At 40.4% G+C, this 15,930-nt stretch overlaps 1 protein-coding gene across 4 annotated transcripts in view; it reads left to right on the top strand.

The window, feature by feature from the left end:
- Positions 1-15,930, top strand: part of KDM3B (lysine demethylase 3B) — a 57,438-nt gene that overhangs the window by 32,740 nt on the left and 8,768 nt on the right. For 2 of the 4 annotated variants that reach the window (XM_055429034.2, XM_088838639.1), the window contains 11 exons: positions 213-427; positions 1,195-1,377; positions 6,524-6,631; positions 8,208-8,335; positions 9,405-9,684; positions 10,401-10,657; positions 13,253-13,519; positions 14,318-14,489; positions 14,893-14,983; positions 15,123-15,253; positions 15,685-15,804. In XM_055429034.2, the coding sequence (XP_055285009.2) occupies positions 213-427; positions 1,195-1,377; positions 6,524-6,631; positions 8,208-8,335; positions 9,405-9,684; positions 10,401-10,657; positions 13,253-13,519; positions 14,318-14,489; positions 14,893-14,983; positions 15,123-15,253; positions 15,685-15,804 (1,952 nt within the window). The remainder of the gene's footprint in view (positions 1-212; positions 428-1,194; positions 1,378-6,523; positions 6,632-8,207; positions 8,336-9,404; positions 9,685-10,400; positions 10,658-13,252; positions 13,520-14,317; positions 14,490-14,892; positions 14,984-15,122; positions 15,254-15,684; positions 15,805-15,930) is intronic. The other 2 variants (XM_055429035.2, XM_088838640.1) reach the window with 1 other exon arrangement.

Below are 15,930 nucleotides of genomic sequence, written 5' to 3'. Positions count from 1 at the left end.
TCTTTAAAGAACCTGGACCTAATAAGTGTTAATAATAAGCCTTTCTATTAGTGCATACTATGTTGGTCAAATATGGTGCAAGTTCTTAACTCCGCCTGATTCCTATTAAGTCTCACTTAATTTCTTTTAGGTCGTAGGATTTTTAAGTGGGTGTTGGTTTGCATGGTTGCTGCTGTTTACTGTGTATTCGACTGTGTATCTTCCTATCTCAGGTTGATCTTCACTCGAAAAGGGGTACTCCGAGTGGAAGGGTTTCTGAGTCCCCAGCAAAGTGACCCTGATGCCATGAACCTGTGGATTCCCTCTTCCTCCCTAGCAGAAGGAATAGACCTAGAAACCTCAAAATACATTCTGGCCAATGTTGGAGACCAGTTCTGCCAACTTGTGATGTCTGAGAAGGAGGCCATGATGATGGTGGAGCCACACCGTAAGGCATCCTCTTGCTTGTCTTCTAGTTGGAAACTCATTTTCTTTTGCTTGAAGTGAGATGTGGAATGAGTGGCAGATAGCATTTTCTATGGATGAAATAAGCCTGCTAAAACTTCTGTATGAAGTAAATTGAATAGCTAAAGCATTACCTGTGTCTAGCAGTCCTCGGTCGTTCCGTCTTTGGCATTTAACAGACTAAAATTTCCTTCCCTGTTTGTGTTTCATTTTTGTAGCACAGTTGCCGTAATTTTCATTTTTATCCCTATTTGGGTTTGGTTCACTCTGAATATTTGCTTTGCTTTGAACTAATTTGTGTCAGTAAGTAGTAACACTTGATGGTTTGTGAATAGGTTAAGTGCTACTGGTTGTTGTGTTTCATTCCTTAAACCCATGTTATTCATATATTTATGGTATTTACATGTCTATGAGATACTATACCCTATTTCTAGACCAAGGAATATTGTACTATAAAATTATGCCCTATACTTTAAGAGAAAAATCTTCTTATTTCAACCTTCCCCAATTTGAAAATTTTATAGTATCTTAAGTGACAACATATGGCATTCATTCTCACTGACACTTGTTCAGAAATATTAGAAATTCCATGTATTTTGTTTCTCTTACAATTATAGATATACGAACTTCATGAATCTTTGAGTTTAATTGCTAGACAAAATGCTTGAATGGGAATCAGTGGATCTGGGATCTTTTGCTCTCGCTCAGGATGATCAGTGCCAACAGTATTCCTCTTCCTTTTTCCACCAGAGAAAGTGGCATGGAAGCGAGCGGTCCGAGGTGTACGGGAGATGTGTGATGTATGTGAAACAACCCTCTTCAACATCCACTGGGTTTGTCGCAAATGCGGATTTGGGGTCTGCCTTGACTGTTACAGGCTCAGGAAAAGCCGACCACGCAGTGGTGAGCAAATGTTGTCCTATACAGCTGAAGGTAAATTGTCGGTGGAGGTGTGGACTTGGAAACTGAAGCAGAAATGGCTTTGGGCCCCTTCTTTAGCTTATCTTTTGTCACACTGTGAGGTCTTAAAATTGCCAATACTCCAACCTAACTGAGAAGGTTAAAACTTTTAAAGTATACGCTTCAAATGTTTTTAGTATATTCCCAAGTTTATATGGTTATCACCACTATGTAATTTCATTTTCATTGCTCCAGAAATGAATCTTGCATTCAATAGCAGTCACTCCCTATTCCTTTCCCCCTTAAACCTTGGTAACCATCAGTCTACTTACTGTCTCTATGAACGTACCTATTTGGTACATGTCATATAAATGGAATCATACAATATCTGGCCTCCTAAACTTAGCATACTCTTTCACAGTTTCATCCATGTTACAGCACATAATTCATTGCTTGTATTGCCGGGTAATATTCCATTGTATAGATATACTACATTTTCTTCATCCATTCTTTAGTTGATGGACATTGGGTTGTTTCTACTTTTGGCTGTTATGAATAGTGGAACATTTGTTGTAAGTTTTTGTGTGGATGTATGTTTTCATTTTTTTGAGAATATATACCTTGTAGTAGCGTTGATGGGACATATGGCAGTTCTATGTTTAACCCTTTCAGAAACTGCCAAAGTAGCTGCACCATTTTATAATTCCACCAGCAATGTATGAGGATTGCAAATTTTCCACATTCTTGTCAACGCTTGTTATTATCTGTCTGATTATAGCCATCATAGTGACTGTGAAGCAGTATATAGTGTGATTTTAACTTGCATTTCCCAAATGACTACTAATGTTGAGAATCTTTTCATGTGTTTTTTGGCCCCATGTTTATCTTCCCTGGAAGAATGTCTACTCAAATCCTTTGCTTCACTTTCTTTTTGCTTTATCTTATTACCTGCCAAGAATCTTCTTGCCCCTTGTCTTCATCATTCTTCCCTCTTCTGTGATACAGTGTAACCATTGTAACAGTGATTTAGAGCTTAGACTACTGGGGTCTGAATCCTACTTCTGTATCATACCAACTATAGTATCTTGGGCTAGTTACTTAACCCCTCAGACTCATTTCCTTGTCTATAAAACAAAGATAATACAAGTATGTCCCTCACAGTATTGTTTTGAGGATTAAATGAGATAATGTACGTACGTCAAGTGGTTAGCACATTCACATTCACGTTACATAGCTAAGATCTTCCACTTTTGCCCTTGAAAGATAAACTTCTGTAGAAGTTTCCCTCCTATCATAAACTATAAGAAAATCAGACAAAATATACGAAACCACAGTTTCAGAGGGCTTCCCTGATAGCTTAGTTGGTAAAGAATCCGCCTGCAATACAATGCAGGAGACCCCGGTTCAATTCCTGGGTTGGGAAGATCCCTGGAAAAGGGATAGGCTCCCCACTCCAGTATTCTTGGGCTTCCCTTGTGGCTCAGCAGGTAAAGAATCTGCCTGCAATGCAGGAGACCTGGTTCAATCCCTGGGTTGGGAAGATCCCCTGGAGAAGGGAAAGGCTACCTACTCCAGTATTCTGGCCTGGAGAACTCAATGGACTGTGGGGTCTCAACAAGTCAGATACAACTGAGCAACTTTCACTTTCACAGTTTCAGATATTGGCCAACAGGCAGCTTGAGTCTGTTTTCCCTCATTAAACAAGGTGAGTCCTACAATTGCCCCAGTTTACTGCCTGTTGGCAGTTTCTAGCCTGTACCACAGGGAAAGGCAATTAAAATAGAGTTTGTCAACCTCGCAAGCTCAGACCGAGATTAAAATCTGAGAAGAGTGAGGCAGTGTACTGAAGTGCTACAGAAAGAACACCAAATCTAGAGAAATCATCTCAATTTTGTTTTATTATATAGTGGTCTGCACATGCATCAGAGGAAACTGTCCTCAAGCCAGTCAACTGAATAGTATACAGAACTCACAGTTTGTATTCCCACCTGCCAGAGTGGAGAGACACTGGATAGAGTCCAAAGGGGTCACACCCTTTGTAGTAGGACTAACGTAGTCCCAGAATAAGGTTGCTCTGGAGCTGCCATAATGAAGTGTAGAGCGTGACTTGGAAGGATCAAATTCATCTGCAAATTGCTTAGTTACACATTGCATAGTAAAAGCAAACATTCTTTAAAGGATTACACAAAATCCAGTACTCTGAAACATAAAACTCACAAAGCTCTGCATTCGGTGAAGAAAGATTTGGTGTACAGAAAAGAATAACGCCACCTGTATAATACAACCAGTAATCTGGGAGGAAGAAAGCAATCAATAGAACAAGTACAGAAATGACAGTGATGATGGAGTTATTGTAAAAGGACCTTAAAACAGCTATTAAAATACTTTTAATGTGCTTGTACATAAAGGAAAACATAAAGAGTAACATAGAAGACATGTAAAAGACCCAGATGAAACTTCTAGAGATGAAAAATATCTCAAAAAAAATTACACTAGGTAGGATTAATGGCATATTAGATACTACAGAAGATACAGTGAACTTGAAGACATAGAATAAAAATTATAACAAACTAAGTACAGACAGAGGACTTAAATTTGTAAGCTGAAGAGTGCCTTGTTGAACTACCAGATACATTAGGTAGTCTCCCAAACAGGTAAGTGGAGTTCCAGAAAGAAAAAGGGCAGGAGAACAGAGATAGAAAAAATATTGGAACAAATAAAGCCAAAATTTTTCCAAATTTGATGAAAAAGCTATAATGTTACAAGTCAAACAATAATCCTCAAATAAAAAATACATTAAGAAAAACACACCAAAGCATGTCCTTCTTACTTACTGAAAAACAGTGTGTAAAAAGAAAAGCTGAAGAGCACAAGAGGAAAAAGATGCACATTTTGTAACAAAGATAAGAATGATAGCTAACTTGTCAGAAAACTATACTTAAGACAATGGAACAGCATTTTAAAGTGCTGAAAACAAACCTAGTAGCCTAGAATTCATACCTAGTGGAAATATCTTTCTAGGGTGAAATCATTTTCCAGGAATGGAAAAAGTGATAGAATTCATCATTCTATCAGGAGCAGACCCATGCTGCAAAGTTACAGGTAGTGATTCAGGCAGAAGAAAATGATACAATGTGGAAATTTGGATTTATGCAAAGGAATGAAGAATGTGCTACATGGTAAATATATGGGTACATACAAAAGACTTTTTTCTTATTTTTAATCTTTTTAAAAAAACAATTGTTTAAAGCAAAATAATAACAATATAGGACTTCCTTGGTGGTACAGTAGATAGGAATCCACCTACCAGCACAGGGGACATGGGTTTGATCCCTGGTCCAGGAAGATTCTACATGCTGTGGAGCAGCTACAACTAAGCCACAACTACTGAACCCACACTGTCGAGCCCGTGAGCCTCAACTACTGAGCCCAGGTGCTACAGCTGCTGAAGCCCGTGTGTGTAGAGCCTGTGCTCTGCAACTAGAGATGCCACTGCAGTGAGAAGCCCACATACCACAAGGAAGACCAGCCCCTGCTACGGTAGACCCAGTACAACCAAAAATACGTGGCTATATAGATAAGTAATTTCAAAAAGAGACAAGAAAGGGCTTCCCTGGTGGCTCAGTTAGAAAGAATCTGCCAGCCAGTGCAGGAGACATGGGTTCAATCTCTTGTCAGGGAAGATCCCACATACTGTGGAGCAACTAAGCCCGTGCGCCACAGCTATTGAGCCTGTGCTCTAGAGCCCAGGAGCCACAACTCCTGAGCCTGTGTGCCACAGCTACTGAAGCCTGAGTGCCCTAAAGCCCATGCTCTGCAACAAGAAAAACCAATGCAATGAGAAGCCCGCATACTGCAACGAGAGAGTAGCCTCCACTGTCTGCAACTAGAGAAAAGCCCATGCAGCAACTAAGACCCAGCACAGCCAAAAAATTAGAACATTAAAAAGACAAGGAAAAACATCTGGAATCTTCCTGGACCAGGGATCAAACCCAAGTTCCTTGCACTGGAAGTGTACCACCAGGGAAGTCTCCACAACCCAGTTTTTAAATGGGAAAAATATTTGAACAGATACTTCATTAAAGAAGATAGGTCAATGAAAAATAAACACATGGAAAAAACTGTCATTACATACTAGGGAAATGCAAATTAAAACCATAATGAAAAAAAAAAAAAAAACATAATGAGAAACCACTATCCCCACTAGGATGGATAACATTTTTAAAACTGAAAGTGCAAAGTGCTGTCAAGGATATGGAGCAACTAAAACTTATTAAACATTGCTGATAGGGATGCAATTTGGTACCATCACTTTGGAAAACAGTATATCTATTTCTTTATAAATTTAAACATCAACTAGCATTCTACTAGTATGTATAAGGGAAATGAAAATATGTCCACACAAAGGCTTATGCTTGAATATTTGTAGCACTTTATTCATAATAGCCAATGATTGGAAACAATCCAACTATTCACCAGTAATTGAAAGCAGTCCAACTATTCATGAGTGGGTAAACAAAATGTGGTACATCCAAACTATGGAACAGCACTCAGACATAAAAAGGAATGAATTACCTATACATGGAACAATATGGATGAATCTCAAAATCATTACGCCAAATGAAAATATCTCAACACAAATGACAGATGACATACCATATGTTTCCAGTAATATGAAATTCTAGAAGAAGCAAAACTTTAATGTTAGAAATTTGATCATTAGTGGCCAGGGGTTGAGGAAAGGGTATTGACTGCAAAGGGCTAAAGGAAACTTTGTGAAGGAATAGTAATGTTCTAAATTCTGAATGTCACACTGTTTTCCACAACTAGATACCTTTGTCGAAATTCAAACATATTTGAATTTGAAGTGTACACTTTAAATTGTTGAACTAATTTTATGTAAATTATACCTCAGTGAAGCAGTATTTTTAAAAGTTAAGGACTTCCTGGTGGTCCAGTGGTTAAGACTCTGCTTTCACAGTAGGGGGCATGGCTTTGATCCCTGGTTGGGGAACTAAGGTCCCACAAACTGTATAACCAAAAATAAAATTACCTGTGATCTTCTTTGACCCATGAGAAAATTGGCCTTTAGAGTCTGAAACTCTCACTCACTGAGAGAGATACACAAGAGAGATCTTGTGACCCTCATAAATAGGAAAGTCATTCATTTCCATTGCAGAGACAGAAGAGATGGGTGATGAAGAGGTTTTCTCCTGGTTGAAGTGTGCAAAGGGGCAGTCCCATGAACCAGAGAATCTCATGCCCACACAGATAATCCCTGGCACAGGTAAAAGGAATTCCTTTTTCAGATTGGTGGGAAAAATATTTTTAAGTTATAATTTTTACACTGTAAAATTTGGTAAAATGGTTTATGTCAGCTTGACTGTTTTTAAGCTTCACAAGATTTCTCTGAGACTTTGAATCCTCAGAAATGTTAGATTGATTATATGCAGCCAGGGTACATACTTTGCCTCACCTTGCTGGGTGTAGGGGTTGGTTGCTTTTCAGATGTCATTTTATATTCTTATGGTCAGCAGGGCCAGAATAGAAAAAGCCTGTCTTGGAATTCTGTGGTGGTCCAATGATTAAGACTCTGTGCTTTCACTGCTGAGAGCCCAGGTTTAAGCCTGGTTGGGGAACTAAGATCCTGCAAACTGTGTAACATGGCAAAAAGAAAAAAAGGAAAGAAAAAGCTAGTCCCCTGGCTTCCAGAAAGACCTTTGTTTTTAGGCTTATAAAAATCCAGCTGAGGGACTTCCCTGACGGTCCAGTAGTTAAGACTCCATGCCTCCAATGCAGGGGTCCTGGGTTCGATCCCTGGTCAGGAAACTAAGATACCACATACCCCATGGTGCAGCCAAAAGTAAATAAATTAAAAAAAAAAAAAAATCCAGCTGAAGCTAATTAAAGCTCTTGAAACCATGAAGAAGGCAGCTTACCAGTAGGAATGAATGGTCATATGCCAACTTACTTCAGTGATTCCTCCAGAAAGTCTATTTCCAGCTTCCATACTTTCACTAACACACACACACACTGAAGCTGGTGAATCCTCTGCCTATAGTCTCCTTCACTTTGGGGAGCCAGCCCCTGTATCTTTATACCCCAGTGTATGCAAGCAGAAGAGCTCCCTGAGTGCAGTGATCAGATGCCTGCTCCATGCTGATCTAAGCATTGGTTAAATGTTTCTGTAAAGTATACATTGGTATCGGAGAAGGCAATGGCAAGCCACTCCAGTACTCTTGCCTAGAAAATCCCATGGATGGAGGAGCCTGGTAGGCTGCAGTCCGTGGGGTCGCTAAGGGTCAGACACGACTGACTGACCTCACTTTCACTTTTCACTTTCACACATTGGAGAAGGAAATGGCAACCCACTCCAGTGTTCTTGCCTGGAGAATCCCAAGGACGGGGGAGCCTGGTGGGCTTCCGTCTATGGGGTCACACAGAGTCGGACACGACTGAAGTGACTTAGCAGCAGCAGCATACATTGGTATAACTTACAGTAAAGTACCTAAATCTCAAGTATACAATTCAAAACATTTATATACGCTTGAATATTAAGGAATCTACCCTTAGAGTTTCTACTGAAGGACACCTTGTTAATGTTTACTAGAGGAGGGAGGGAGTGTAGCTTAGTGGTTAAATGTGTACAGAACATTAGTGCTAGATAGACCTGGGTAAAAGTCTTAGTACTTTCAATTACCAACTTTATGTACTTAAGCAAATAACCTAACTTCCCTGAGTCTCAGTTTCATCATCAGAAATCAAGGGTACAAACTGCTACCTCACTGAAATGTTGTGAGGCTTGAGAGAGATAATGTAAAGTATTCCAAGGTTGATTATTATTATAATTATCTTTTTTCCAGCTCTTTACAATATTGGAGACATGGTACATGCTGCCCGGGGCAAGTGGGGAATTAAAGCAAACTGCCCTTGTATTAGTCGGCAGAACAAATCTGTGTTGAGACCTGCTGTCACTAATGGGATGTCACAGGTAAAATGGTGTGAAAAAAGTGGTGTTTCTCACAGGCAAACTGAGAGAACCTTAAGTTCTTTGTTCCAGAAAATGTCCCATTTCACCTCTGTTGTCCCAGGCTACTCTTGGATTCCTGGGCAACTAGGGGATAGGGAAGCCTGTCTAGAGAGAGCCCTTACAGTTACTGGAGGGATTTAAATTCCCCCTAACTGGTGTGAGTTTCTCTTCGTTTGTCTTTAAAGCCAGTTCAGGCTTGGTTAATAAGTAGCACAAAGAGATTCTTTTCATCTTGTCAGGATTTATACCTCAGGGTCTTTATGTAGATAAAGAGTATAGAAAAGGTCCTAGGAATATGATCTTATCTGTGTGCATGGACCCTGCCTTGTCATGTTAGGTACTGAGGAAAGAAACATGAATATTGGCCTGCTGATCTGGGATCATTCCACCTGAAACCATCCTAAGCCTTCATAGAGAGGCAGTGATTTTCCCATTTTCTGTCAGAGGTGGAGGTCATTCTAGTTTGATGGTGACCACTAAGAATAAGACATTATTTAAAAACAAAAAACACACTGCTTACTTTTGGAGGACTTTCCAGGAATGCTACACATGATCAATAAGAGGTACAAGGATTAACCCTGAGAAATCTCAAGATATATTTTCAGTAGAATTGATATATTAGAACACATCATCTGGAAAATTTAGCAGTAGAATAATGACCTTTTTATTGAGCATTTATGTATGCCAGACACTGTGCTGAGCTCTTTGCATGTACTATCTCATTTGATCCTCAGAGCAGCTTTGTGCAGTCAGGTTTTGATTACTGATTTGCCATTGTAGAAATTGAGCCTCAGGCATGTCAAACAAAACCCTGTCTTGTTCATTGCTCTTTCCACAGAACCTAGCATAGATTCTATCACATGTAGGACTCAATAAATATATATTAAATTAATGAGTGAGTGAAATAGCAGTTTAAGGGACAATTCCAAATTGCTTTCCCAGACTTATTTAGTGTCAGCAGTTACTATTTGCATTGTATTTTTTCTACACAAGGACAGCACTTTAATCATTTTGGCGTTCTATGCTATAGCTTCCTAGCATAAACCCTAGTGCCTCTTCTGGAAATGAAACCACCTTCTCAGGAGGAGGAGGAACTGCACCGGGAACACAACCAGAGACAGACCATGTTCCCAAAGCCGACAGTACTGACAGCAGATCAGATGAGCCTCTGAAAGCAGACAGTTCGACATCAAATAGCAATAGTGAGCTAAAAGCCATCAGGCCCCCTTGCCCCGACACAGCCCCACCCTCCTCTGCCCTGCACTGGTTGGCGGATTTAGCAACTCAGAAGGCTAAAGAAGAAACAAAAGGTGAGATTAACACAAGCCCCTGTCCTGCCTGTGGGTGGAACACTTGAGTTATTCTGGGATTCTTCAAACTCACATATTACCATCCACATTTTTTAAACAGGCTGCTTGCTTTCTCTGGCTGATCACGTAAAATGAGGGAATCTCTTTCAACTTCTTTCTAGAAGTGGAGCTTTTTTAAAAAGGCACATGCCTGGGCTCTACCCCAAACCTCTTCAGTCAGAATTTGGTTAACAATCTTCCCAGATTGCCCTGTTATTAAGCCAGTATTGCTAGCCAGGAGGGCTAGACTTGTCTTTTGATGGGCACAAAAATCACCTGGGGAATTGTTAAAAATAAAGATTCCTGTGCCCCACAGAACTATTAAGTGAGAATCTCCATTTTTAACAAGCACTCCAGATGATTGCAATACAAGTATTCTGGAGACTTACTTGAAGAAACACTGACTTAGAAAGTGAGGGAGATGAAAGATGAATGGGAACAAAAGGAAGTTTGAAATCCAGATCTGGAAAAGAAAGGAAGAAGTAGGAGAGCTTCTCCTTGGCCATGAGACCTGCCATAGTCATAGCTCATCAGGCTTGGCCCAGACAGGCTGTATGTAGTTTGGGGGGCAGAAGAGGGGAGAGTCTTTCTTCTTTCCTACTTGGCTGATTTTTAGGAGGCAGTTGCCTGCTGGGTATTCCTTGTGCCTAATGCTATTCCCGGTTATGTTCTTACAGAAGCAGGGTCCCTGAGGTCGGTGCTCAGTAAAGAGTCTCATTCACCCTTTGGGCTGGACTCGTTCAACTCCACTGCAAAGGTCTCTCCGTTGACTCCAAAGCTTTTTAACAGTCTGTTACTGGGTCCCACTGCCTCCAACAACAAAACTGAAGGCTCTAGCCTTCGAGACCTCCTCCACTCCGGGCCAGGAAAGCTTCCTCAAACCCCCTTGGACACAGGCATACCCTTTCCCCCGGTCTTCTCTACATCCTCAGCAGTAAGTGTCCTCCCTAAAACTAGCCTTTGCTGCTTTTCCATGGAAGAACCATCAGAAAGAAATCTGATAACTAGGTTGGAGGGTATGGAGTGACGTGTTCTCTACATTATCAGTCCCAACTGATAAGATCTTTCTTTATATTAAGTTTGGGGAATGATTGAGATCCTTTTAAGTAGTAAAGCTTTTGTGCTGTGTTAGGAAATCAGTAGCAACTGAGACATTGGAATTTTTCAGTCATCAGCAGGAATCACTTTATGTTCTTGATGATAACAGATAGCTAATTTTTTTTTAACATAGGCAATACACTTATGTGGTATCCTCTTGGATATCTAATAGATACTTCAAACATAACACGTCTAAGACTACACTCCTAATCTTTTGCCTGTAAACTTGCATTTCCTTTATTTTTTGCCTCTCTTGGTCACTGGTTTTCAATTGCTTGGCCAAAAATCTTAGAATCATTTGGGACTCCCCTCTCACATTTTGTGTCTAGTCTGTTAGCATATCTTTTCAGTTTGATTGCTAAAATATATTCGTAGCACACCCATTTCTCATCAGCTCCCCTGCTTCCCCATTCTAGTCTGAGATAACATCCTCTGTTGCCTGAATTCTTGCAGTAATCTCCATTTCTTCCCTTTCCACTCTACAGTCAGCTTCAACAGAGCAGTTAGTATGATCCTTTTAAGATATAAATCAAATCATATCACCTCTGCCTAAAATCTTTCAAGGGCTTCCAATTTCATAATAAAACCAGAGTCCTTTCAATGGACTATAATGTTCCAGCCCTAGCTTCTCCTCACTTCCCTGACCTCAACTACCACTCTCATTGTCCACTCTGCTCTGGCCACACCCACCTTCTTGCTTTTCCTTGGACATGGCTAGGCATGCTCTCTTCAGAGCCTTTACGTGTGTCCTTTTCTCCACCGAGAGCTGTCTTTTCCATGTTACCACGTGACCTGTTTCATCATCAGCATCCTCTCCTCCTTTCTGAAATGTTACCTCTTCAGTAAGCCTTCTTTTTAGATCACCCTTTTTTAAAGTCCATTCCATTCCCATCCTCCACTTATATCTGTTTCCTCTGCACCTATTATCATCTGACTTACTGTGTTTTATTTATTTTCTGTCTCACCACTTAAAGGCATTTTTTGTTTTTTTTTTTCCCATGCTGTGCGGCTTTTGGGATCTTAGCTCCCCAACCAGGGATCAAACCGGGTCCCCAGCAGTGGAAGCACAAAGTCCTAACCACTAAACTGCTAGAAATTCCCCATTTTTGTCTGTTTTATTCACCCGATAGCCATAGTGCCACGATGTTTGATACATAGGTATTTAGTAAGCATTTACTGAACAAATAAATTCAAAAGATATAAAATTTAAATTTAAAAGATACAGTGAAAAGGCTTCTTCTTGCTGTTGCCTCCCTTTCTGTAGGCACCACTGTTTCATGATTGTCCTTTCTGTGATATTAAAATACATTCAGTATATAGTTTTTTCCTCCTCTTTTTACACAGATATTTTTATACATTGCTTCTTTATTTTCAGTTTATGTATTTCAGAGATCATTTCAAACAAATAGATAAACATGTTTCTCATTCTATTTTATGACTGACTGAAATTTGATGATGGTTGAGCCCCGTACAGTGTGGGTTATTTGTTTCTCTTTTGGATAAATGACCTCTGAAATTACGTTGAGCTCTGTTTTATTTGTACTTGGCTTGGACTCCCAATTCTCCTTTTTCTTTTTAAATTTTCCAAGGATGTTATATCGTTACATATACTTTATAGAGATAATGATTAGTGATACTTAAGACATTGGGTTATCAAGTCTACAGAAGCCCTCCCCTTCCTTCACGTCTGTGATCTTAGGTTTGTCACTTTCATCTCTGGGCCTGAGCTTTCCCACCAGCCAAAACAAATGAGAGATTCTTGGTAGGGGACAAACTGAGGAGTGGGAGACTACTTTCAGAATATACAGTTCTCTTGGATACAAATATTTACTGGGTACACTCCCTAGTGAAAAGGCACTGCCTTGGTAAGTCACCTCAGTTACTTAATTGAAGTATTATATCCCTTGAACATGCTGGCCAGAAAAAAATGTATAATCCTCAAAGTAAATGATCTTTTTCACTCAGCTATAGCATTTTTTGCTCCCTAAAGTCTACGTGCATATGCTTAAAATGGGCCTCAATGCCAAAGATATTTCTTTCTTTTTTTTTGTTTTTGGCTGTACCATGCAGCATATGGGATCTTCCCTGACCAGGGATTGAACTTATGCCCCCTCATTGGGAACACAGAATCCTAACCACTGGACCATCAGGGAAGTCTCCAGAGATATTTCTTAGGTCTCAAATCTCTTGGAATAGAGGGGATCTTTCTGTACTTTTCTTTCACAAATAAAAAGCAGAATATGAAGGCTAGGAAAATGTAAGATATTGACTTAATAGATTCCCCTTCCAACCACAGAAGACTTCATAATAACTTTTATGAAATTGAATCAGGTAGATCAGAACTCCATGTGAATAAAACTGTGAGACTGTTTTTTAATACTCTACTGATGGTGCCTCAGTCATACTAACCTGATGGATTTGTGTCTGGCAGGGAGTGAAGAACAAGGCCAGCCTACCCAACTTCCTTGACCACATCATTGCCTCAGTGGTAGAAAATAAGAAAACCTCAGATGCTGCAAAGCGGGCCTGTAACTTGACTGATACCCAAAAGGAAGTGAAGGAGATGGTGATGGGGTTAAATGTGCTGGACCCCCATACCTCTCATTCCTGGCTCTGTGATGGAAGACTCTTGTGTCTTCATGACCCCAGCAACAAAAACAATTGGAAGATCTTCCGGGAGTGTTGGAAGCAAGGCCAGGTAAGCAAGAATAAGCAAATCCCAGGGTCGGCTGTCTACCTGTCCACCCACCAAAGCTAGCAGGATAGTTTCAGTTCTCTCTGGGAGATACTCTGCCAAGGAGATTTAGATATACAGTAAGTTTGTTGCAGACAGCCTTGCTACTTTGAATTTTCTTTGATTTTTAAAAATCAGAAGATTCGTAAAATACACTATGGATCTTTTTTCTTTCTCAGCTGTGTAGCTCTGTGTTCTTAAAAGCGCAGTTGAAATTCCTGTGAGGTTGTGATCTGGCATTAATGACACCTTTAGAGGAAAATCCTTAAGTGAGCTATGGTGTGAGGCGAGAGTGGGTGGAAGTGGGTGGTACTTTTTTAGGTAAATGTTTCAAGACCATACAAATCTGTGTGATAGTGTGATAACACTTCCTAAATTTTATACATTAGCAGGTGTGAGGAAGGAGGAGTTTATGGAATTGTCTAGATAGTTTTTCATTTGAGATGTGAGGAAGTATTCTGAGTTGCATTTGTTAGTTTTTCATCCTCTCACCTCAAATTAGGGGTACATACCAGGGCAATAGAAGTGATTTCTCTGGAATGCACCCCCACCCCCACCCTGTGAGAATCAAGTATAGTAACAGAATAGAAGTGTTTTCATTTTCTGTAGCTGACATGTTGAATCCATGGATTCTGAAACTGGGAGGAATCAATAAGTCATCATGGAGAAGAGGTTGTCCTCAGGAAACCCTCCTATTCTATCCTTAGCCCTAAGTTAAGTGTTTCCTACATGGCTCTGATTAAAATACTTTTGTTTGCACAGCCAGTGCTGGTTTCAGGGGTACATAAAAAGCTCAAGTCTGAACTCTGGAAGCCAGAGGCCTTTAGCCAGGAATTTGGAGACCAGGATGTGGACTTGGTGAACTGCAGGAACTGTGCTATAATTTCCGATGTGAAAGTTCGGGATTTCTGGGATGGCTTCGAGATCATATGCAGTAAGTAGCTTTGATATCTGGTTCTATAAAAGCAGACTAGAAAGCAAGCCTCTATATGCCCAGCGATACCTCTAAAATAGCAAATTATTGATACATCCTCTTAGTGGGAGAAATAGTCTATCATGGTGGCAACCAGGTAGCTCTCATGGCAATCACATGGGTCCCAGACCTTACCTAGACTTAAGCACATGATCACATGGGCTGTATGGGGCACTTTCACTTTGAGATGGAAAAACTCACCATGGTTTTCCTGTGGGTGAGGAAAATAAAGCCCATGTAATCCATTATAGAGGTCTTCAAACTAAAAAAAAAGAGAGTTTAGTCTTCTAAACCTTTTAGTCACTGGAGAATCAGGAAATAGCCAACACAGCAGATATTTGTAGGAGTGCTTTCTGTCTTCCAGAGCGATTAAGGTCAGAAGATGGACAGCCAATGGTGCTCAAACTCAAGGACTGGCCTCCTGGGGAAGATTTTCGGGACATGATGCCAACAAGGTTAGTGAACTACAGTAAGTCATCTTGAGAGACTTGTGCTTTGCTGAAGCCATCACAAAGTAATCACAGAAAAGTGAACTCCACCTCTTTGCCTTTTTCCCCTGTAACAACCTAAGTCATCTCTCATGCTCTTTTGTAGGTTTGAAGATCTGATGGAGAACCTTCCTCTGCCAGAATATACCAAGCGAGATGGCAGGCTCAATCTGGCCTCCAGGCTACCCAGCTATTTTGTAAGGCCCGATCTGGGCCCCAAGATGTACAATGCCTACGGTATGAGGGAGAGGCCATAACTGATCTTTTTGGACACTCTTGTTCCCATTTTACCTGAAGAGGGAGATCTGTAATCAGTGTCATATGTAGAGATGATAGAGGGCAGAGGGACAGGTGCTGAAGAAGTTGACAGTATCCAGGATAGTTTTGAATGTTTGCTTTTATCATTGATTCACATAACAGCCCTATGAGCCCAGTTCATAAAACATACATTACAGCATTAGAAAGTTTCCTCTCAAAGACTCCATCCAAGGAATTTCCATGACAGTCCAGTGGTTAAGATTCCATGCTTCCACTTCATAGGGCGTGGGTTCAATCCCTGGTCAGGGAAAGATCTGGCATGCCATGCCACTCAGTCAAAAATGAAAAACATAATTATAATAGTAGAAAATATTGCCATTTCACCTTGTATATCTTCCTTTTATCTACAGGCTTGATAACAGCAGAAGACAGAAGAGTTGGCACAACAAATCTTCACTTAGATGTGTCTGATGCAGTTAATGTGATGGTGTATGTTGGGATCCCCATCGGGGAGGGTGCTCATGATGAAGGTAAGATTTCTAGAACTCAGTGCTTCAGAAGGGTGAGGTTTAGCCTCAGAAGTAAAATGGGATGTCTTTCTCCTCAGTCAGGGCCATTGCTTTTTCTTAAGTCTCCACCAGATATGATGCATCATA

Source organism: Moschus berezovskii, chromosome 8, assembly GCF_049115385.1.
Source record: "Moschus berezovskii isolate FMDL1 chromosome 8, NW_MosBer_1.0, whole genome shotgun sequence".
In the NCBI taxonomy this organism is placed as follows: Eukaryota; Metazoa; Chordata; class Mammalia; order Artiodactyla; family Moschidae; genus Moschus; species Moschus berezovskii.
Note: the sequence above shows the minus strand (reverse complement) of the source record. Positions and strands in the feature narration are given on the sequence as shown.